General features: G+C 43.7%; 1 protein-coding gene across 4 annotated transcripts in view; it reads right to left on the bottom strand.

Moving 5' to 3' along the window:
* DCLK1 (doublecortin like kinase 1) overlaps positions 1-24,248 on the bottom strand; it is a 252,017-nt gene that overhangs the window by 65,896 nt on the left and 161,873 nt on the right. For 3 of the 4 annotated variants that reach the window (XM_069807991.1, XM_069807990.1, XM_069807993.1), the window contains exons 5-6: positions 15,876-15,992; positions 403-497 (exon numbers count right to left, since the gene is read on the bottom strand). In XM_069807991.1, coding sequence (XP_069664092.1) covers positions 403-497; positions 15,876-15,992 — 212 coding nt within the window. Of the gene's footprint in view, positions 1-402; positions 498-1,438; positions 1,696-15,875; positions 15,993-24,248 lie in introns of those variants that run through there. The other variant, XM_069807992.1, reaches the window with a different exon arrangement.

Here is a 24,248-nt window from a genome sequence, read left to right as displayed (position 1 = left end):
CTTGCTTCAAAATCAAAGCTGATGGTAGGTTTTGTAAGTGGCGTAGTGCCCACGGCATTATTAAGACCAAAAAAAGTCTTTGACAACATGAACTTTTCCTTCCAGTTGTGAAAAGTTTGGGAAAAGAAACTAAAATTAAAAAAAAGTTTTGTAAAAAAGGAGAAAGATACCCCCGGTTTTCCCCTCAAGGATAAGCCAATTCCCAGCATACTTAGCATTTTGACAGACACAGAACAGTTGTATTCCACTTCAGAGTGTTGTACAAACACAACAAGACTGCAGCCAAGCTTTTCCACCCTAGGACTCTACACACAAGGAATCAGTGGGGAGAAGGCTATTGGATAATGGCTAAGCCAGATTCTCCCCAGCCACGCTCAGAAATCAGTTTCCTCATTTCCTTACCCTCTGTTTCCGTAGGCTTCCTGGGCTGGTGGGAGATGGGCTTGGAGACTTCCCAGAGCGGGGAGTAGAAAGCTGGCTACCAGGGGTTCCATTCACTAAAAGGGCAATAAATTGAAAAAATAAATGCAAGGCATTATTAAAAGCAAAGAAATAGTTAAATAAACATATTTCGTTTCATTCTTTGTTGAACAGATTAATTTGCTTTTGCTTAATGTTTTAAACATAAGCTAATTTAAAAATAAGGTCATTCACAAAAGAACTGTTTCCTCAGAGTTTTGGCTCATGAAGCCAATTTTTATACAGAGTGCAAGCAAATAATCAACAAACCAGAAAAGACTGCTTAGTTACTGCCTGAGAACATGATCATGTTTTCTTAAACTGTATTGTTCCGGTGCTTGAAAGCGATGGGGAGCAAGGTGCTTTGTTAACCTTAACAGACACTTGCTATATGTAAAGCTTTTCATTCCATTCAGTTATGGCTTGAAATGCTACCCACCAAAAATAAAAAGCAGTACTGCTCGCAAGAACAAATCAGCTGCTTGCTGTTCCTCACTCATTCACTTGAAAAGATTTTTGCAATACTATCTGACCCAAACATCACCTCAGACTTAACCCAGACGAGCTTTCTAGAGGCAAATAAATTGGACCTAACACCTGAAGTCTGACTTACAGCAAGGCATCACTTTCTCAAATAAGTAAATGCCTTCATCTATGTCAGTGCCTATCATGTTAGAAGCATCTTTTGCATGCATGTGACATTATCCACTAAATTAGCAAAACAATACCAGCAGAGGACAGAATTCTACTACAAAGTAATCACACGAGAGGCTATCAATAAAGTTCACGCTGAAGCACTGATAGAAACACTACAAAGCGTGTATCACATATATATGTAAATATTCTTAAACAAGCAACTGCTATATCATAGTCCACGTTTGTCAGCACCAGGAAAAAAAGAACCGACAATCAGATTCCCAGATTCTGAATCTGAGGAGAATATTTACATACTAGGATATCAACAAGGCATTTGACTTACCTTCTATGAGTTCTAACATGGACAAAATCTTACTGTTTAACCTGATAATAGCAAGCAGCAAAATTCCTGCTCTGCACTAAGCCAAGCTGTAGCCAAACTGAGAAGCAATGGGATTAGTTAAGGATAGCTGGGGCTGCTCACAGAGTGAGCTGAATGCGATGCAGGATTCATAAGCAGAAGCCTTTTCTGCGTAAGGCTGACGTCTTCAGAGCAGCAGTGGGAGGTGCAGGTGCTGTCTTAGGGCTACATCAAAGGTGTCAATTAAGCATAATGCTGCTGCTTCACAACGCTGAGCCACTGCAACCCCCACTCACTTTCCATGGAGCCCCGAAAGCCTAAGTAATTTTATATGCTGTGCACTGAATCATAATGAGGTGCCTTTGGGGGCAATATACCAAATGACTCATCCGAAAATCAGAATGACAATAACTCTTGTAAAACCCTGGCTGACTGGCAATCTAGCAAATGCTAATTCCTTTGGATAATACAGGAGGCATTTTTAATAGATTTCCTTACTTTTTACGTAATACTTTGTTCTCACTGGCTAACACTGGGCCCGCACAATATAAGGAAGAAACATGTATACCTACCTCGCCACAATAAAACACATTACTCTGCATGATAAATAATGATCGCTTAATAGTGCTTAGGTGCTATGAGTGACCAAATCTCATCATCACTTTGTGCAAGGCATTGCTTAAGGTAAAGGTACATTATATTTGTATAACCATAGGAACAACAAGATACACTGAGTGGATTTAAATAGGCTGCTTTTCTAGAAAACCATTCCACTTATGTAGGCTTTGAATTCTCTTTGTACGGAGGACAACGTTTGTACAGAGGTTTGCACATATCAGCACTGATTCAAATGCTGTACTAAGTGTGTGTGGGAAGGCACATGCATATGGACACATTCACTGAAGTTCATACAGTATTCAGCAAAACACCCCATAGGCCTGGCCAATAATGACTAAAATCAAATTTATTATCAATACTTCTGAAATCATTAAAAATGAGCTTTTTGGAATCTCAAACTTCTAAAGTTTTAAAGGGCTTCTTATAAACAAATATGGTAGTATTTAGAAACCAATATAAACTACTACTATTCACATGGAGCTAGTCCTCAAGACTGCTAAGTAACTAGACTAGTGCTCTGCCTTCTCTTTAAACCAAGCAGATATTCTTCGGTCTTATTATTATGAGAAAATTTAAGATAACAGATACACTTTAATACACCTTGTAGCACTCGGCACCGGTTCCTGTTCCTTATAGATTGACTCCTTCCCCATAACTTTCAACAAGAGTTTTTCTTCGAATTACTGTTGCAATTATTCTGTCCTGAAGACAAAGACTTGAGGCTACCAAGTGGAACCAGACAAACAGATGCAATAGTGTATTTGACTCATGATGTATTTCCCACATGTACCATGTTGATGAATATCTATTTGAGACAAAAAAACCAAAGTATTATAAACCCTAAAAATTACTCACTTGCCACCACCAGAGTACCCAGAGCATTTAAGCTAAGCTCCAATGCTCTCCCCAGCAGCATTTTCTAAAAAGGAAGATTATGATAGTTGTGCTGTGTTGGCTGTCTGTAATATCTGAAATCAAGAGTACAATTAATGCATCAAGGCCCTCAGGAAATTTAAGTGCAGTTTGCTCACCTCCTTACCCACATCCGAAATACAAAGGTGCTAAGTACCTAAAACACATACCAGGATTTTTGTGAGCCTACGAGGTCTCCCTATGGAGAGCTGTTTAGGTAAGTCTAGAGATGACAATTAGCACTGGGGACGAGATTTATTTTACTAGTCTTTAGGTACCTGTTGTATTGGCTTCTCTATCTGAAATAATTTTCTAGACCTTATTTTAACCAAGTTGCTGTCACAGCATGAGTTGTATCATCCCCAGGCAACCACCTCCAACAGACCTGATGAACAATGTACTAAGAGCATGCACTGCAGTGTAGAATTCTAAAGCTGGGCAAGATGAAGCCAAACCCATGCACCTAGAGGTTTAGGATATGCTGGAGATGAAGCAAAATCATCAAAATTCTCCCCACCTACCAATTTTGGTGGATTTTATTCCAAGCGCAGAACTCCATTAAATAAACTCTGATGACTGAAGGCCATACAGAGTCTATGTTAGAGTCAACCTGAAGAGGGACTTGGGTGACGTGGGTTCCATTCCCAGCTCTCTATATGCATCTGCACAACATCAGACAAGTCATGTCACCTCTACCACCTCTCTACTTAGGCTTTAAGTTCTGGCAGAATGAACTCTCTGTGCACATCGTGTTGTCTGTCTTCTGGATGCTCTCCATACCTAGAGATATACATTATTATTACTACTGATATTATTAATGTAATGCTTAAGACAGACATCGCAACAGGGAAGAAATGGTAATTCCTAATAATTCCCCAGTCCACTCCAGGGGCCCTCCTTTTTTATTTTTCTTGTTTATGGCTTGCTGCCCATTCCACCTCTAACTCTACTTCCTTGTGAGTCATTATACTGAATTTGCAAATAGGGTTGATATTAGGTGCTGTGTAGCAGGAAGAGACTGGACTGATTCTGATCCCCTTCCTGAACTCCACTTACAATCACAACACCATTCTTACATATGCCACTCCTGACCAGATAACATGGAAACAAATATGTGACTACAATCTATAATATTTAATAATAACGCATTCTTGGTAAGTACAGGAATATAGTCTAAACTGCCCTACAATCCATTTCTAGGTGGCATGCATTCTGGTTGGAAACTGCATTCCTGTCCAGTGTCTGCACTGCATTTCTCACTGACTGATACAGCATATGTTCCTACAGGGAATCTTGATGTAGATAAAGACATATGAAATTGGTAAATCACTGTTGCGATTAATCATGTTATTGAGTGAGGCAAGAGGTTTCTTGTCACTTTTTATTCATGAAATGGCAGGGGTCAGAGACTTCAGCTTAACACACAGCGCCCTCCCATCGTCCCATGAAAAAGATTTATCCGTTCAAAATTTCACAGGTGAAAGACATATTAAAAAGCTAAAACAATTACAAAAGTATTGTGGCTTCTCTGAGCAGACTTTTCCAACTGCTTAGCTGTGAACTCCTGTCCTTACTGTCCTCTCTTGCTGAGGCTGCATAACAGGGCAAGACCCTGTCTTTGTATTAGTTTTTCCAGCACCTGGTACACACATGAAGGTAGAAAACCCCACAAAATAGAACACTAAAGATGGATACCATCGTCTACTGAGATAAATGCAAAATAGTTTTTCATATGATGATAATTATAAACTTGTGAAAATGCTGTAAATAAAAAGTATTTTGATGGCATTCCAATAAATAAATTTTGATAGGGCACCTTTTTATTAAGTAATAAAAACAGAAAGTGAGAAAAGCTGAATTAAAGTATCAAGTGCCAGTCTGAGAAGCTGCCGATGCCACTGCACTGTATTAAAATCATACTCTCCTATAAAACTGCCTGGTCCCGTGTTAGCATCTTGTACTCTATAATAAACATGTAAAGATGAGACTGTGTGTTTACAAAAGTGGTTTGCCAAACATGAGAGTACGTGTGAAGAGGAAAGAGGAGACTAAGGGAAAGGAATGGTGCAGGCTTTTTCGCAGCCACAACTTACTCACAACTAGGGCAGGCTAGACTAAAAGATGTTTTACAGAAGTCACAAACAACATGTGTAGGCCATATTCAGCAACTGCTAGCTGGAAAATGGTGATGCGGGATCACTACTTGACCTTGTCTCAATTATTCGTGTCATATGTCACTGTCCTTTCCGAAACAACGTTTTTGTCTCAATAAGATTAAGTAGTTACAAAGTAGTTAGGGAACAAACCATACCTTGCCTTTTCGATCCTTCTGCTTTTGTATCCTACTTGTACGTATCTTGTCATTTTTGTCTTCAGTCCAAAAAACAGAGTTTGTCCAGAGCACCACATTAAGCAAGTGCCCTCATTATCACTCCCCAGTAAAGGCTTTCTAGGTTCTTCCTTAGCATGCAACTGGTTGAGGAAAAATCCCAAGTAACCAGTACTGCATTCATTTTAACTGGTGCTAAACTGTCCTTTTTACCTTCGATCTTTTCTAGAGTTTATGTCAAGAAGTTACGTGGATACAAGAAGAACATCTCTCTGCCACTGACGACAAGGTTTGACAGACCCATACAGAGCTTCCACCTCATCAACAGGTCAACAGATTAGAAACATCAGCAGAAAGGATCACCTTCAGGTCAGGAATACATTCCCACCCCAGCAGCCACCAGTACCCGAGTCCCTGTAAGTCCTCAGTACCTGTGTGTATTGGTTTTATGTGGCAAGGTTTTGGTAGCGGGGGGGGTTACAGGGGTGGCTCCTGTAAGAAGCTGCTGGAAGCTTCCCCTGTGTTCGAGAGAGAGCGAGCCCATACCAGCTGGCTCTAAGATGGACCCGCCGCCGGCCAAGGCCGAGCCAATCAGTGATAGTGGTAACGCCTCTGTGATAACATTTTTAAGAAGGAAAAAAAAGTTGGGACGCAGAAAACAGCCACCGGAGAGAGGAGTGAGAACATGTAAGAGAAACAAGCCTGCGGACACCAAGGTCAGTGCAGAAGGAGGGGGAGGAGATGCTCCAGGCGCCGGAGCGAAGATTCCCCTGCAGCCCGTGGTGAAGACCCTGGTGAGGCAGGCTGTCCCCCTGCAGTCCAGGGAGGTCCATGGTGGGGCAGATATCCACCTGCAGCCCGTGGAGGACCCCACGCCGGAGCAGGTGGGTTCCTGAAGGAGGCTGTGACCCCGTGGGAACCCTGCGCTGGAGCAGGTTCCTGGCAGGACCTGCGGATCTGTGGAGAGAGGAGCCCACGGAGCAGGTTTTCTGGCAGGACTTGTGACCCCGTGGGGGACCCACGCTGGAGCAGTCTGTGCCTGAAGGACTGCACACCGTGGAAAGGACCCATGCTGGAGCAGTTCGTGAAGAACTGCAGCCCGTGGGAATGGCCCACGTTGGAGAAAGTTCGTGGAGGACTGTCTCCTGTGGGTGGGACCCCACGCTGGAGCAGGGGAGGAGTGTGATGAGCCCTCGCCCTGAGGAGGTGAAGCGGCAGAAAATAACATGTGATGACCGTAAACCCCATCTCTGTCCCCCTTGTGCCGCTGGGGGGGCTTGGTGGAGAAATCTGGGAGTGAAGTTGTGCCCGGGAAGAAGGGAGGGGTGGAGGGAAGGTGTTCTGAGATTTCGTTTTATTTCTCATTTACCTTACTCTGGCTGATTTGTAATAAAAAGTGAGCTAATTTTCCCTAAGCTGAGTCTGTTTTGCCCGTGATGGTAATTAGTGAATGATCTCTCCTGTCCTTATCTCGACCCGCAAGCTTTTTGTTATATTTTTCTATCCCCTGTCCAGCTGAGGATGGGGGAGTGATGGAGCGGCTTTGGTGGGCACCTGGCGTCCAGCCAGGGTCAACCCATCACACTGTGGTAGCCACAGAATGGAACCCAAGCAGTGCAGAGCTCAGCTGGGGCTGCAAACCCTACCGACGCTCAGCCCACGCTGATCTCCGTGGGGTGGCCACTGTGATGGCCCTTCTACCTCAACCTCAGGTCAGCTACCTCTGCACTATCAAGCAGGGAAGTGCCGCAGACATGGAGACATTGTGGACGTGCCCGACATCTCAGAAGACTTTCCTTGCTTCAAGCTTTCCTTGAAAATACAATTCCCTGGAATCCACAAGTTGGTTTTATTTTTTTTTTTTTTTTGTAGCCTTAGAAGGTGGGTAAGTGCCTCTTGTTTTTTTCTCTGCACTTCATCAGAGTACAGCTGATATCTATGATCTTGGCTGCTAATTTCATGTAGTACCTAATCGAGAGAGCATCTACATGTACGTAAGATTTAATGAAAATCTCTCTTTTGAACTGTTTTGCCTAATTGGAAAGACTAGGATTCTCAAATCAGTCTGTGTGAATGGAGTACCAACTCTGAGGATGTTTCTTCATTCGGCGTTTAACTTTTTAATCCTTTAAGAGGATTAAACTATTCAGTCTAACCAAATCTATTTCTTTTACTAATTCTATATTTTTGTTACAGGCTATAAAATGATAAAACTTAATTTTTTAATTATTAGTATCAAATACAAACAACATAAATAAAAAATTAAAAGGAAGCCAGGATCAAAGTAAAAATCATCTGGAAACCCCTGGGTCTGTAGGATGACTCCATCACTCCCATGGGTTTGTACTCTTGGCTTCAGGAAAGTTTCACTTCAGCATATTTATTACAAAATCTGTCAGATGAGTACCTATAACAGTGTGAATAAAAATATGTGACCTCGCTGCAGACAATATGATACATCATGTTCCTTCCTTTGGGATCCAAAAGACCTTCTTGAGTCAGGTGGCTGAAGAAGGGTTGTTTCTGGATAACGGCCTAGGGATGAACTATCAAACTAAAAGAAAACATATCTTCTTGCGGAGGAACACATCTACGTTTTTTCCTTTTTTTTTTCTAACTAGCTGAGAAAAGCACAAGCATCTGCTCTGAAGAAGCCTTCAGTAATATCCAATTTCCATATCCTAAACCTCTTTTTCCTTCAGTGAACATCTACAGCTTTGATCAGGCTTTAGTTTGACATGCAGTTTCACAATTTCTTTGCCCAGGTGCAATTTTTAAAAAAAACACACAGCCCTTGGTAATACGACCTACTCTATCCATCCTTCACATATGTTCCCTTTGTCATTCAGAATAGGTACGTATCAACCCAGTTACTCTTGAAATAGACACTTGTCGCACCAAATAACCGAAACTCCTAAATAACTCTTAACACCAAACCTGAATTGCTGTTACAAATAATATTTCAAGCATCTGAAATATTTTGGGTGATAGTTTGAGGGGAACAGGAGATAGCTCAGATGGGAGGAGAAGTGAGAAGGAAATAATTTTGAAGGAGGTGCTCAAACTGCAAAAAAAGAAAGTAGTTAGTTTTGTTGAGAGCAAGTCCTGAAAATTAGAGTTGGGATTTCAGAGGCTAAAACGGAGTTCACCCGAATGTACTATCCTTCCTTAATTTAATGGACCAAGGGTACAATAATTCCAGCCATCTCATGCTGCTCTTGATTTGATTAAAAATAATGATCATGAAGGAGTAAGTGCTGCTTTCTTCGAATCTGTAACCTCTTCACCTGCGCTGAGGCTGCCACCAATGGTGTTAATTGACAGCCGGACAGAAGCCGACAGCTACTGAATAGCCATCAGACATTCATAATTTTCAGTCACCAGCAATGGGCTGGTACCCGGTCTCACTGAAATTCAACGTCTCTTTTATGATGTCCTTTCCCAAATAATATTTGATGCCAACAAAAAAAACATCAAAGTGTTTTACAGGCTTTAAGACATCAGGAAAATTAAATAGAGGCAGGATTACCTATTGCACTTGGAACTAGACTTCAGCCCTCTGCCTGCCTGGGAGGTCATGCTACCTTTCTCTGCTTCTCTTCTTTGCCTTGTTCCCTGCTTCTCTTCTCTATTTAGACTGAAAGCATTTTGAAGCAGACAATACCTCAAATGCATTTGTAAAAAAACAGAAAGCAATCCTCCTGCAGCGAGATTTCTGTCTTGTGGTATTGTTTTGAAACACTGTCAGATGTAAATAAAAAACTGAACAAAACATATAATAATGGAGAAGTCAGCCCTTACCACAGATCTTCTTAGCTTGCATGTACTCTTTTAAGAAAAAAGTACCAGGAAAATATAAGCACATTAGGCATATGCTCTGTTAAGAAAAAAAAAAAAGGAAAAAGCAAGGACAGAAGAAAGGTGACCACCGCCTCTGGAAATGCATACAATCCTCTTCAATATGTCAAGAAATGGTGTAAAAGCAGATGCAGCTTTTTTGCTCACTGTAGACTGTATAGCTCAAGAAAGGGTAAGAAGTGTGCGTCTCCCATTCCCTTACGGACTGACACATATTTCCTTGCCCTCGGTTAACCAGAGTACGGGTCTGAATCTGTGTGGCACTGAGCGCTCGTATGGCCTCTGGCATCGCTAAGGGTCTTTCTCTGCGACCCTGCAGCCTGCTTTCCACTCGCAGCTCCACCCTTTCCCCCATGCTGCCGTGGCAGTATGTCCCAGAGCCTGTGGGATACTCTTTTTCATCCTGTTGTTCCCACGCCGTCACTGCCGTGGCCATGTGGCAAAGCCCAAGGGTGTTGTTACGGCAGGTTCTGTACGGGGCTTTCAGGGTCGCCAAAGACGCTGCCTTTACAGGTGATGGAGGGGGAAAGGCATCTCTGGGCAAGGTGAAAGTTATCTAAGACCCTTGGGAATGTCACCGGGAGCCCTTTGCCCCCAGTACCAGGTGAGACGATGAGGGAAACGGTTCTCCAGAGCAGCGGCCGGGGGCTCGCCACGGCGAGGGGACGCTCGGGGTCCCTTTGCCTGCTCCCGCACACAGTCAAGGGCCACCACAACAAGGCGAGACTGAAACAGAACACTCTACGCACTAGGGGCAACGGTCTTCAAGCAGAATTTTCTCTAAAAATCATTTGTTAACGTTACTGAATTTATCTTCAAAGCACCGGTTTTGGTAAAATGGTATTGTGAAAATGAGACACGGACATTAAAGAAAACAAACAAACCGACCAATGCCCCAAAATAACCCCTTTGATTTCTGTAAGCAACTTCAGAAGCTATTGGGACGAATTTGGGAAAGTTCACCATCCCATACCACTATTTGTAAAGAACAAGGGACTCGTGGATTTCACCACATTTATAAACATTTAGTTCAAGCCAAAGTTTGGCTTAATTCTTACCACTTGAAATTCTGTGTCAAAGAAGGGAAACAGTTCTTGAGGGTGGTATTTAAGTGCTTAAACCAAAGCAGACTGTCTGCATGTCCTAGCCTCATTTACACATCCGTTTCTCCAGCAATGGGGAAATGACCCAAAGACTGTACCTTCATTAACTCTAAAAATGATGAATCCCGATCAGCTATCCTGTGCTGGATGAGAAGAAAAATAGTGTTGAATACCGACATTAAAGGCTATACCATACTATAGATGTATACAGTAGAGAATTAAGGGTAAGTCAAGGATAGCCCTTCATTTTAGAATTTTATCAGTTTTAATATCCAACTTTGAGGTTTCTAAATTTTTTTCACATCCTCTTTGTCTATGCAACTTTCCTTTTTTGACCCATGTCGTCATCCATAAGTATTATCTTGATGTGGTCATCAATTGATGACCGACACAGGCATCTGATCCTTTTGCGTAGCAAGAATGCGCAGACGTTTCAAAACGCAGCAAGAGTCAAACAAGAGGAATCAGATTCTTTCTAATTAGCAACACGCTGTTCTCCTTACATCTCGTTTAGCTTTTTCTCAAGGGTACACTGTCAATAATGCTTTCTGCCTGCCCTTTATCCCTACTTTTCTCAACTTTCTTTTATGGTACAACTCTTCACAAAATGATACATCCTTTCATTTTTGGAATGTGTATGTATTGCCTTTGATCTAAGCAAAGAATCTACTGTTCTCCTCGAGTATTTTTTATGTTTATCCCTAATGAAAGAGAAAATCCTAACAGTAGTTTAAAGATGAACTGAAAGCAGTTTAAAAGCATAGAATAAAAAAATACATATATACATGCTTAGCACTAACAACGTGACAACAAAAGCGTAACTTCCAATTATGCACTAGTCATTTAGGAGGCTCCCTAATACTGAGATGTTTAATGTAGACAATATGGAAAAATTTATCTGCTCTTACGTGCACTAGATGGCAATTTCTCTACTCTACTACTGTCATGGGTACATAATTCCAATAAATAGGCAGTATTTTTAGGCCTACTGGATGGCAGAATAGTGAAATCTGTACATATTGTCTGCATTTCATGGGACGACTTTGTTTTTTGTCTAACAACATCTGAGAGTCTAGTGTTTCTTATTCTTTCCACTGTTGTTTTTTTCATGCACTGTCTAATACCAAATTGCATATTTTTAAAATCTATTCATTGATTACTTTTAGTTTTACATGATATAAAAACAATTCTTGAGGGCCAGTGCCCACTTAGTACAATATTGCTTCCTTTTATGAAAGTAATATTGATGCAAATACTGATGGCTGTAAGGTTAGAAATAGGCTTCCTGTAACATTCACACAATTTGACTTCACTGTTTGCAGAAAGCAAACACAAGAGGTACAGACAGCCAAATCAGATCCATTGTCCCCATTAAAATTAACTTCTCTGGAAACATTTTCAATTGTTTATCCTTTTTAAGCTGTAACAAGAATAGAATAGAATAGAACAGAACAGAATAGAATAGAATATTTCAGTTGGAAGGGACCTACAACAATCATGTAGTCCAACTGCTGACCAAAAGTTAAAGCAAGTTATCAAGGGCATTACCCAAATGCCTCTTAAACACTGACAGACTTGGGGCATCGACCACCTCTCCAGGAAGCCTGTGCCAGTGTGTATTGGGTTTGCGTGGCAAAGTTTTGGTGGTGGGGGGGCTACAGGGGTGGCTTCTGTAAGAAGCTGCTAGAAGCTTCCCCTATGTCCGACAGAGCCAATACCATCCGGCTCCGAGATGGACCCACCGCTGGCCAAGGCTGAGCCCATCAGTGACGGTGGCAGCACCTCTGGGAGAACAGATTTAAGAAGGGGGGGAAAACCTACTGCAGCAGAGTAGCTGAGGAGAGGAGTGAGAAGATGTGAGAGAAACAGCCCCACAGACCCCCAGGTCAGTGCAGAAGGAGGAGGAGGAGATGCTCCAGGCGCCGGAGCAGAGATTCCCCTGCAGCCCGTCAGGAAGACCACAGTGAGGCAGGCTGTCCCCCTGCAGCCCAGGGAGGTCCATGGTGGAGCAGATCTCCACCTGCAGCCCGGGGAGGACCCCACGCCAGAGCAGGGGGATGCCTGAAGGAGGCTGTGACCCCATGGGAAGCCCATGCTGGAGCAGGCTCCTGGCAGGACCTGTGGACCATGGGGGACCCACGCTGGAGCAATCTGTGCCTGAAGGACTGCAGCCCATGGGAAGGGACCCACACTGGAGCAGTTTGTGAAGAACCGCAGCCTGTGGGAAGGACTCACGTTGGAGAAGTTTGTGAAGGACTGTCTCCCATGGGAAGGACCCTGCAGTGGAGCAGGGGACAAGTGAGGAGTCCTCCCCCCGAGGAGGAAGGAGCGGCAGAGACAAGGTGTGAGGAACTGACCCCAACCCCCATTCCCCATCCCCCTGCACCGCTGCAGGGAGGAGGGAGAGAAAATCAGGAGTGGAGTTGAACCTGGGAAGAAGGAAGGGGTGGGGGGAAGGTGTTTTAAGATTTGGTTTTATTTCTCATTACCCTACTCTGATTTGATTGGTGATAAATTAAATTCGTTTTCCCAAAGTTGAGTCTCTTTTGCCTATGATGGTAATTGGTGAGTGATCTCCCTGTCCTTATCTCAACCCAGGAGCCTTTTCATTTTTCTCTCCCCTGCCCAGCTCGGGAGGGGAGTGATAGAGCCGCTTTGGTGGGCACTTGGTGTCCAGCCAGGATCAATCCACCACACAGTGTCTGACCACCCCCTCAGTAAAGAAATGCGTCCTAATGTCCAGTCTGAACCTTCCCCGGTGCAGCTTTGAACCATTCCCACGCATCCTGGCACTGGATCCCAGGGAGAAGAGCTCAGCACCTCCCTCTCCACGTCCCCCCCTCAGGAGGCTGCAGAGAGCAGTGAGGTCACCCCTCAGCCTCCTTTTCTCCAAACTAGACAAGCCCAAAGTCCTCAGCTGCTCCTCACAGGACTTGCCTTCCAGCCCTTTCACCACCTTTGTTGCCCTCCTCTGGATGCGTGCGAGCACCTTCACATCCTTCTTAAATTGTGGGGCCCAGAACTGCACACGATACTCAAGGTGAGGCCGCACCAACGCTGAATACAGCGGGATAATCACCCCTTTTGACCGGCTGGTTATGCTGTTTGATGCACCCCAGGATGGGGTTTGCCCTCTCGGCTGCCAGGGCACACACTGCCGACTCCTGCTGACCCTGCTGCCGACCAGCACCCCCAGGTCCCTTTCTGCAGGGCTGCTCGCCCACCACTCCTCTCCCAATTTATACTTTTGCCCAGCGTTACTCCATCCCAGGCGCAGAATCTGGCACTTGCTCTTGTTAAATTTCATGCCATTGATGATTGCCCAATGTTCCAATCTATCTAGATCCCTCTGCAAAGCCTCTTGTCACTTGAGACAGTCAACAGCACCTCCCAGTTCGGTATCATCAGCAAACTTGCTAATGGTGCACTCAACTCCTGCATCCAGGTCATTGATAAAAATATTGAAGAGAACTGGCCCTACAATTAAGCCCTGAGGAACACCGCTGGTAACTGGTCAGCAGCCAGATTCAGCCCCATTCACTACAACCCTTTGAGCCCTGCCCTTCAGCCAGTTCTTCACCCAGGCTTCTACGAGTTGACAGACTGTTCTGTCAGCATCCTATACATTCTTGTACGGCTTTGTCCGATGTCTTTCTCTATGAAAATCTTAATTACAGTGTCCAAATGATGATGTCAAATAGACAAGGTCATGGACCATCTTTTGACAAACTAGTATGTGCCTATTTTCTGTAAATGTATTGTTTTTACCTAAGATATTTTCAAGATGGGTAAATCTGTCATCAACACAGAACCATCCAAAATGGTTTGCATTTTCAGTATTTCCCCTATCCTGTTTCTTTTCTTATTATAAATTTAATGATATATTAATTATTATTGTGGCATAATGAAAACATCGTTTTTTTCACAAGCTGTAAAATAAACTCATGACCTTTTGCAGTGATTGAACATGTAATGGTATTCTGCTCAGACCCTTCTAAAACTGAACTGCAGGAAATTAAGATTTACTCACCTACGCTTCTCCTACATGTTTAAGTAAAACCAGTACTATTTCTCTCAGGACCAAAACCAACAAGGTATCACATAGTCAACATGGCAAAAATGTTGCTAGTCCCATGGCAGAAACATTTGTTATGCATAGCAGGACAGTTATTTCACATAGAAATCAATATAAACAATTCAGTGTCCATTACCTGTACTCCCAAATGAATATTCATTATAAAAAAAACAGAAAGAGTCCATAACACTCACACACCAAACAGGGCCTCTCTTGCTAAAGTTTGATTTAACTGTGTTCCACCTAGCTACAAAGAAAGCTATTTAATACACGTTTAAGAAAGAGCTACTCTGGGCTTGTTCCCCACAATTGATACTTCCTCCCATTACCTCTCTTCAGGTTTCTCAACTTCAGCTGGTTTAGGATGTGTAGGCAGCACGCTGCCTCCCAGCCCTGCTCCCCACGTCTACACCTCTGTCTCTCATTGTGTCTCTCCCTCTTTCCTCCTTCCCTGAGCAAGAATGCTTTTTTTCTCAGCTTAGTCTTCTTGTGAAAAATACGGCTCCAGCTGGTCCGTGCGTCCCCTCTTTGAAACCAGCTAGGAGCACCTGGGCCGTTCTGATCACCACCTCCCCAGAAAGACCTCACGGTGCTGGATGCAGGTCCCAGTATGACGTTCGCTTCCCTGTTGGCAGAAGACTTAGGGCAGAGAGAGCGAGGTGGCTTTCAGACAGCTCTAATGTTTGTCTCCTGCAAAATCCATATTCACAAGCAATGCTGCAAATGCTGGACTGGGTCTACTCAACTGGCCCATGCCAAGTAGCAGTTGTACTTTCAGGCACCAATGCTGGCAAATTATCTAATGCACTTTTCTGTTTATTTATTTGTTTTGCTTGGGAAAAAAGCTGTAGGGGGGAACTAGTCATAGACTATTTAGTGGGAGCAGCTGCACAGGCAGCCAAAGCAAGGCCTTTCAGACAGAACTTCTTAAAGCTTTTTGCTGTGTCTTCTCCAGCATGCACCACTGGCTTGTTAGGTCAACTCTGACTCATTTCTTCCTCAGCTATCTTTGCACCTCCCAGTCAGATCTGTTATTGCATTATTTCTCTGCCCTGCTGCTCCTTCTTTCCTCAATATCCTCATTGTCTTTAACCTATCCTTTCCTCACTGCTGCCTCTTAGCTCCCTCAGAAACAAAATACAAAAAAACCTGTGAAATCAACCTTTTGCAGACACAGACCCTATGCTGCGTAACTTGGACTACTTTCTGCATTGTGCTTATTGACTTCCTAGTACAAAGAATACCTCTTTTTGTCAGTCTTTAGGTACTGGCAGCAAAATCATGCACGGAAAATAAACTGAACCATGGTAATGCCAGAGTATGATTTATAAAACACTGAGGAATTATTTTGCATTGGGAAGACACTTCGTCTGAGATGCAACTTAGAGAACAAGTGAATCTGTACTATCGACTGTTTCATACATACAATGTTTTTCCACAGAAATGTGGAATTTTGAGCACATTGCCAATTGTATTGAAACAGATTGGTTGCTGTTATTAAGAAAGATTTCTTGTGTGCTTTACCTGAGCTAGTAGAAGCAGGAGACTTGCTGCGTCGGGATGGGCCCGGGCTCTTGGTGGTGCTCCTACGTGAAGTCGAAGCTATTTTGGTATAGGAAGTGGATTTCACCACCCGACATTCTGAAAGACAAAGAAACTGCATAAGTTAGCAATTAAGAAACCCAGCGAGAATCTGTAACAGAAAGAGCACTGAAAAGCACAAACATTTAGCCCACGCTTGTTTTCATTCATATTGAGGAGTTTTACGGGAAAATACAAAATCTATATAAATGGCTCCATTAAAATCCAAGCACAGTATGTACCACATCGCAGACAAAGAACTGCTGCACTAATCCAGACTTTTAGATACCATGGTTACTGCAGGTACTTGGGACAGCTTCATTTAACAGTGCTGAGACTACACATAAAATTTGCTTTTGAAGATTTTAGCACAACTGATGCAGTGGTTTTTCTGTAAACAATCCAAATGCAATGTAAGCATTTTTGTCAACCTAGGCAGTCTCCTCTAGAAAAACCGGAAGGCTGCTTTTATATATCAAAATGTTAAGACTGTACAAGCTGATACAGGTGTCTGTCACTCATGAAAGGTTTGAAGAAAGTGAAGCAGGTTTGTTGTTCCTGCTTAATCCTCTGGTGAGCAACAGCCCACATTGTATAGCACTGTGATGGGTTGACCCTGGCTGGATGCCAGGCACCCACCAAAGCCGTTCTATCACTCCCCCATCCTCAGCTGGACAGGGGAGAGAAAAATATAACAAAAAGCTTGCGGGTCGAGATAAGGACAGGAGAGATCATTCACTAATTACCATCACGGGCAAAACAGACTCAGCTTAGGGAAAATTAGCTCACTTTTTATTACAAATCAGCCAGAGTAAGGTAAATGAGAAATAAAACGAAATCTCAGAACACCTTCCCTCCACCCCTCCCTTCTTCCCGGGCACAACTTCACTCCCGGATTTCTCCACCAAGCCCCCCCAGCGGCACAAGGGGGACAGGGATGGGGTTTACGGTCATCACATGTTATTTTCTGCCGCTTCACCTCCTCAGGGCGAGGGCTCGTCACACTCTTCCCCTGCTCCAACGTGGGGTCCCACCCACGGGAGACAGTCCTCCACGAACTTTCTCCAACGTGGGCCATTCCCACGGGCTGCAGTTCTTCACGAACTGCTCCAGCATGGGTCCTTTCCACGGTGTGCAGTCCTTCAGGCACAGACTGCTCCAGCGTGGGTCCCCCACGGGGTCACAAGTCCTGCCAGAAAACCTGCTCCGTGGGCTCCTCTCTCCACAGATCCGCAGGTCCTGCCAGGAACCTGCTCCAGCGCAGGGTTCCCACGGGGTCACAGCCTCCTTCAGGAACCCACCTGCTCCGGCGTGGGGTCCTCCACGGGCTGCAGGTGGATATCTGCCCCACCATGGACCTCCCTGGACTGCAGGGGGACAGCCTGCCTCACCAGGGTCTTCACCACGGGCTGCAGGGGAATCTTCGCTCCGGCGCCTGGAGCATCTCCTCCCCCTCCTTCTGCACTGACCTTGGTGTCCGCAGGCTTGTTTCTCTTACATGTTCTCACTCTCTCTCCGGTGGCTGTTTTCCGCGTCCCAACTTTTTTTTTCCTTCTTAAAAATGTTATCACAGAGGCGTTACCACTATCACTGATTGGCTCGGCCTTGGCCGGCGGCGGGTCCGTCTTAGAGCCAGCTGGTATAGGCTCGCTCTCTTTCGAACACAGGGGAAGCTTCCAGCAGCTTCTTACAGGAGCCACCCCTGTAACCCCCCCCCGCTACCAAAACCTTGCCACATAAAACCAATACATTCCACCCCTCGCCTCTGTGTATCACATTTTTAAGAAATATCATTAAAATCTACATTCATCACACAAAATCTTCACTCACATTAACAAAAAGAATTCCCCACACCAAAATCAAAATAATATCATCACAAAACCGACAAAAAGTGGACAATTTACACACATTCCACCCCTTGTCCCTTCACCACAATTACAACAATAAAATTTCCCCACTCATCAAGCAGCTCTTAACTCTCTAGCTGCGTTCAGTCCATGTTTTGCCCGTTACCTCTCTCAATTACTATCCTTATCTCAAATTCCTCACACTGCCCGCATTCTCCACCAAAAAGACTGTGATGGGTTGACCCTGGCTGGATGCCAGGCACCCACCAAAGCCGTTCTATCACTCCCCCATCCTCAGCTGGACAGGGGAGAGAAAAATATAACAAAAAGCTTGCGGGTCGAGATAAGGACAGGAGAGATCATTCACTAATTACCATCACGGGCAAAACAGACTCAGCTTAGGGAAAATTAGCTCACTTTTTATTACAAATCAGCCAGAGTAAGGTAAATGAGAAATAAAACGAAATCTCAGAACACCTTCCCTCCACCCCTCCCTTCTTCCCGGGCACAACTTCACTCCCGGATTTCTCCACCAAGCCCCCCCAGCGGCACAAGGGGGACAGGGATGGGGTTTACGGTCATCACATGTTATTTTCTGCCGCTTCACCTCCTCAGGGCGAGGGCTCGTCACACTCTTCCCCTGCTCCAACGTGGGGTCCCACCCACGGGAGACAGTCCTCCACGAACTTTCTCCAACGTGGGCCATTCCCACGGGCTGCAGTTCTTCACGAACTGCTCCAGCATGGGTCCTTTCCACGGTGTGCAGTCCTTCAGGCACAGACTGCTCCAGCGTGGGTCCCCCACGGGGTCACAAGTCCTGCCAGAAAACCTGCTCCGTGGGCTCCTCTCTCCACAGATCCGCAGGTCCTGCCAGGAACCTGCTCCAGCGCAGGGTTCCCACGGGGTCACAGCCTCCTTCAGGAACCCACCTGCTCCGGCGTGGGGTCCTCCACGGGCTGCAGGTGGATATCTGCCCCACCATGGACCTCCCTGGACTGCAGGGGGACAGCCTGCCTCACCAGGGTCTTCACCACGGGCTGCAGGGGAATCTTCGCTCCGGCGCCTGGAGCATCTCCTCCCCCTCCTTCTGCACTGACCTTGGTGTCCGCAGGCTTGTTTCTCTTACATGTTCTCACTCTCTCTCCGGTGGCTGTTTTCCGCGTCCCAACTTTTTTTTCCTTCTTAAAAATGTTATCACAGAGGCGTTACCACTATCACTGATTGGCTCGGCCTTGGCCGGCGGCGGGTCCGTCTTAGAGCCAGCTGGTATAGGCTCGCTCTCTTTCGAACACAGGGGAAGCTTCCAGCAGCTTCTTACAGGAGCCACCCCTGTAACCCCCCCCCGCTACCAAAACCTTGCCACATAAAACCAATACAAGCACACTCAATTCATCACAGGTTGGGGGAAATGGCACTACTTGCTCATAAGACACATCAGTAAAATCAACGAAGAGGCGAAATTACCCTCCCACTTGAGAACACTGCAAGATGTTCAGGTTAGAGTTTATATACACCCACACAGCTCTGTAGGCTTTGTTGCATTACGCCTGCAAAATGGTTCTTGGCCTGAGGATGAGAGAACTTAGTGTGCATAATGCTGATGTCTTGCACTCATAATGGATACTAAATTAATCACCAGACATATTATACAGTCAGGGAAAAAAAAGACTTCCACTTCTTAGCCAATATACAATTAGAAGTCTGCAGCAATGTTTATACTGTCTTCACCTGACGATGTCAGTATACTTCACTTGTTTAAAAATACATCAGTAAACATTTAGTTCTGTATCAGACCTGTTCCCCATTTTCTTCCCATGGTTAAGGTTCCTCAACATAGGTTAAGAGAAATAAACACGACTTTTTTCTCCCTAGTCAGAAAATACCATGTACAAGCCTGCACATTATTTAGTCTTCATAGATGATCAGTGGAGCCTGTAACATAGTTTAGACAGATTAGAGAACAAAGAAATAAAATCAAGCATAATTAATTAACTTAAACTTATCCACCTGAGAATGATGTCATGAAATGTATTTCTCTTGGCTGCCCTAACTGTTTGTATTTCATCAAGCTGTTGAAGGAAACAGAAGCAAGAACTGATGTGTTACTGAGGGAACATCCAGCACAGCTAAGAGCTGATGGACCAGAGAAATACCCCGGTCTTCCCAAAGAAGCTTTTCTTCCCAAATTCTCCCACCTTTCTAATGCCCAATAGTAGCTAATTCCTTTCTGTTGACGTTTTATGTGATTCATTGATGACTACTCTCATTTTATACTGAACAATGAGTGGAAACGAAGAAAAACATTTACTCTGTTGTAAGAGGAAATTATCAACTGAAAACAGGAGGAATCAGATGAAAGCTTTCAATTAGATTCCGCTAGGTAACTACAGCAGGAACCTCACGTTGATGTATTGGCATAAGCAGCTGCTCCAGAAACCATCTATACGTGTCAAATGTAAACAGGTTCTTTACCTTTCTTGTAAAAAAGATTTAAAATGTCCAAACACCTAACAGCCAACTTGTTTGATCTTGTAAAACTACGATGTAATCCCAGTGTGGGCCCCATTCACAGCAATCAGTTGGGAAGGGAACTGCATATTCTAACGGTCAACAAATAACAAGACTAAAGTAGAATGACCCAATCAAGCCAAAACCATTAGAATATATTCTTATATTTGCTTAGTAGAAAACCTTAAGAGTCCATGAAAAAAGCAGCCAGCTACTTTCTGTAATATACTTTGCTATGTAAAAGCTTTCCTGTTTCCAACACGTAAAGAAACAATTATCTATGTCCCTCTCTTGCAATTCATGCTAGGCACTAAAGTGTAACTCTCACCTAGTAATACTCATTTAAGTTCTCCCAATACTTATAAGCACCCAGAGTTACAATGAGTTGGACCAGATAACCTTCAGAGGTCCCTTCCAACCTCAACCGTTCTGCGATTTTTTGATTCTCAGGGCTTTGTCCAGTTGTTTCTGGAAAATCCCCGAGGATGGACCCTGCACAGCCTTCCTGGGCAAACCCATTCCCATGCCTGACTGCCGTCACAGTGAAAATGTTTTTCTTTATATCCAGCCTGAACCTCTTGTTTCAATTTATACCTATCGCCTCTCATCCTCTTACCATGCATCACTGTGAGGAGCCCAACTCCATCATCTTGACGGAGAAGAGATACTGCCCCACTGACACTGGGGCTGCTGGCAGGTCCCCCTGAAGCCATCTCCTTTTCCAGGCTGAACAAGCCCGGCTCCATCAGACTCTCCTCACAAGGCAAGTGCTCCAGCTCCCCACCATCACGATGGTCCTCCGCTAACTGCCTCCAATTTAGTGATGTCTTCCTTGAGCTGGGGGACTTTAAACTGGACACAGTATTCCAGATGTCGCCTGGTATGTGCTGAGGAGACTAATTACTTCCCTGTCTCTACCGAGGCCGCTCCTGTTCATATAGCCCTGGATGCCGTTAGCATTCTTTGCTGTCAGGGCAACTCTCTCTTCTCTTTAGTCTGCGTCAGAGAAATTTTCTCTCTTTCCCTAATTTTCTATTTGTACAAACCCTTTTGAGCTCAGTTCTAAACTTCTTAGGCACAATTTTCTTTTTCCTCTCAAAAATAATTCACAAGTCATGAAATTTTAAAAGGTTGTAGTTCAAATGAGCATATATTCGCTTTGCTCGAATAGCACTGTGAAGCCTACGATAAATTTTGTCAAGTGCCATGTTTCCCATGGGTTTACAAGTTTATTCACAAATGATATGGGCTACAGTACGGCCTGTGGAGAACCACGTGGGCAAGTCTTCGGTGTTGTGCACACCAGGGTCAAGCAACTCATGTCTTCAAAGGCTGTGGCAAGACTAGTTACAGAGTCTAACGGGATTTCCAGTTCTGAGCAGAATGTAACCATGCAGCTTGTTGTAAATAGGTCTCAGCTCCCATGAACAGTTTATGTATGCAATTCTGTTGTCACATTTAGTTTGGAAAATAAAATTTTACTGCAGGCAAAGATCCCACTCAGTAACCACACAACCACTGCTTGTCTCCTCTAAGACATTACCATAATCTGCCTGTTGCTGTAGGAGAACTATGCGTACATAAAAAGGAAGGGAAAACAAAACAAAAATGCATGTTTTTTAAAACCATATTTTCTACACAGAATCTATACTGGTAAGGAAGTAAATACGTACCTTCTCCTCACCAACAGTATTCTGATAACTATACAGTGGGTCCTCGGTAAGCCATGAAATAGAAGAACATTTTTTCCCCTGATTTTCTTTTCATGCCAAAACTATATCACAAATAGATCTGAACTCCTGACAGAAGCGAGTTATATTGCCTTTCTCACTCATGTGGGCATGCTCAGCCAAGAAGAAACACCGGGTGTTTCTGTGGTATGTTCAGTGAGGAACGAAATGTATCACGAAGCCTCAGTCCTTCCTCTCACCATCAAGTGACTAAGATTAAAGGAACAAAATGATGATACCCATGGTAACGTGAAGCTAAAGAAGGTCAACTTTAAGGTCTGATCACAGGCTTTATTGCTTTCCAACTCAGAATACCAGATAAATAAGAATGCTTTTCCAGCCAAAACATCTTGCAATAAGATGTTCTATTGTATAACTACAGACAGAACTACAAAGTAGGAGAGAGAAGTACAGACTATAGGCAGTGAGACTGACAATGTGACACTGCAGTCCCTTTATAGCATGGAATATTACCACAGAGGTCTGAGGCTTTTAGTGGACATTAACAACAATAAGGCTGAGAAAAAAAGAGGAAAAATCCCAAGGCTATGATCTGACATCACTGAGACACCGTAGGGACAAGATAAGCAACACGACATTCCTGAGATTGCACGGTGGTGTCAATGAACAGTAGGAACTGGTACAACTAGGAGAAACCCCAACATATTTACTTGTGAGCTCTTGATTCTTCCTGTTGACAAATGGATAAACTGTAAGTATGAGGTAATTAAGGGATGCTAACACGCAGAATCATAACGCCTCCAGTCTCCAGCTCTGTGATGTTTCATTTCCAAAATGTTTCATTAGCTTCTATGTTCATTAGATTTTACAATGGCAAGAAAGCAGCAGGGAGTAACTAATCTGCAATAAATGTGTCATAAAATGAACAAATTTAATGTGTTTCTAGAGCAGACTGTGAAAAGTTATCTAAATTACCAGGAGATCAAAAAGGCTTACTTGTCAGCTACTCAGAAGTTGACTGCATGGCCTTCATGAGTTCTTTCTGGGCTAAAATATCAGTCTCTGCTGTGTTTTGCTTTTTTTTTTGAGGTCCATGTGTAGGGGACAGATATTTATTTTTTTCGGTATCCCTGCCAATCTGTTTCTCTAAGATGAGAACATTTAACTTGGTTTCAGCAACAGCTGTATCCTACAGATAAGCAAGGGGGGAGGATCAGGGATGTCTGTGGTTGTTGGTAAGCCACTTTACTGTAAGCCTTAGGCTGGTACCTTTTACCACTGCTTAAAGACATTAGCCTCACTAGCCACATCCTCAGGCCAATCAGTAGATCATTACCCCAAATGCAGTACCGATTTTAGTTTTTAATGGTGAGAGTAATTTGTTCCATGTTGCTAATTCTTAATGCAGCTAATAAGATTTTACTTTTCAGTTGCATTCATGCCTTCAATTAAAACCAGTAATCTTCTGTTTGCAGAACTAAGTTTCACTCTCTTCAGCAAAAGGGAAATGGTACCATCCTGTCTAGTGGTATTGATATACACTGCAATTCACCCAACCCTGCTGATGAATCAGTGGAAGCTATGACTTGTAATTACAACATGTTCAGAAGGGTAACTATCATACAGTTTCCAGAAATGAAAGGGATATAGGGTATTTCACAGAGGTTTAAGTAATTTCAAATCTTCTGTCGTCATGGTTGTGCCTACTTCAATTTTGTTCTTCATGTCTTCCTGTTCAGTGTGTTCCTGATGCAGAGGAACAGTGATGTATGTGTAGAATACAAAATCCTAAAGTTTTATCCCATGAACTAAGCTATCTGTCACTGTAAATGCATGGGGTTTTGAGACATCTTATCTTCTGATTTGATTTCTTACCAGTAACCAGTACTCCGCTCACGATAGAGATTAGGAATACTGTCTATTTCAACTGTGCGCCAAATATTTGTGGTAGCAAATACCTAAATCTTTTTTTTTTCTACCAAGAAACATGCTTTGACTGGGGTATAAGATCTAGAAAAAAGCTAGATTTTCTTTCATGTAAAAAATCATTCTTCAATTCTGAAACTGGGATAAGTAGTCATTGACAAAGCAAAAGCTACATACAATAAAATACAAACAATTAAAGCCATCTATGCCTTATTGCAAGTCAATAAAATAGAAGATCTTGCTAGCTCGTAGGAACAATAATAGCTTCACCCAACCTAAGAATGCTTTCAGATGTATGTGCTACTCCAAAAATGCCTTGTAAATTAGAAATAAGGAAGGTATTC

The sequence above is a fragment of the Haliaeetus albicilla genome, chromosome 20, assembly GCF_947461875.1.
Source record: "Haliaeetus albicilla chromosome 20, bHalAlb1.1, whole genome shotgun sequence".
Classification (NCBI taxonomy): domain Eukaryota; kingdom Metazoa; phylum Chordata; class Aves; order Accipitriformes; family Accipitridae; genus Haliaeetus; species Haliaeetus albicilla.
The sequence above is the reverse complement of the archived record's forward strand: the minus strand, read 5'-3'. Positions and strand labels throughout refer to the sequence as shown.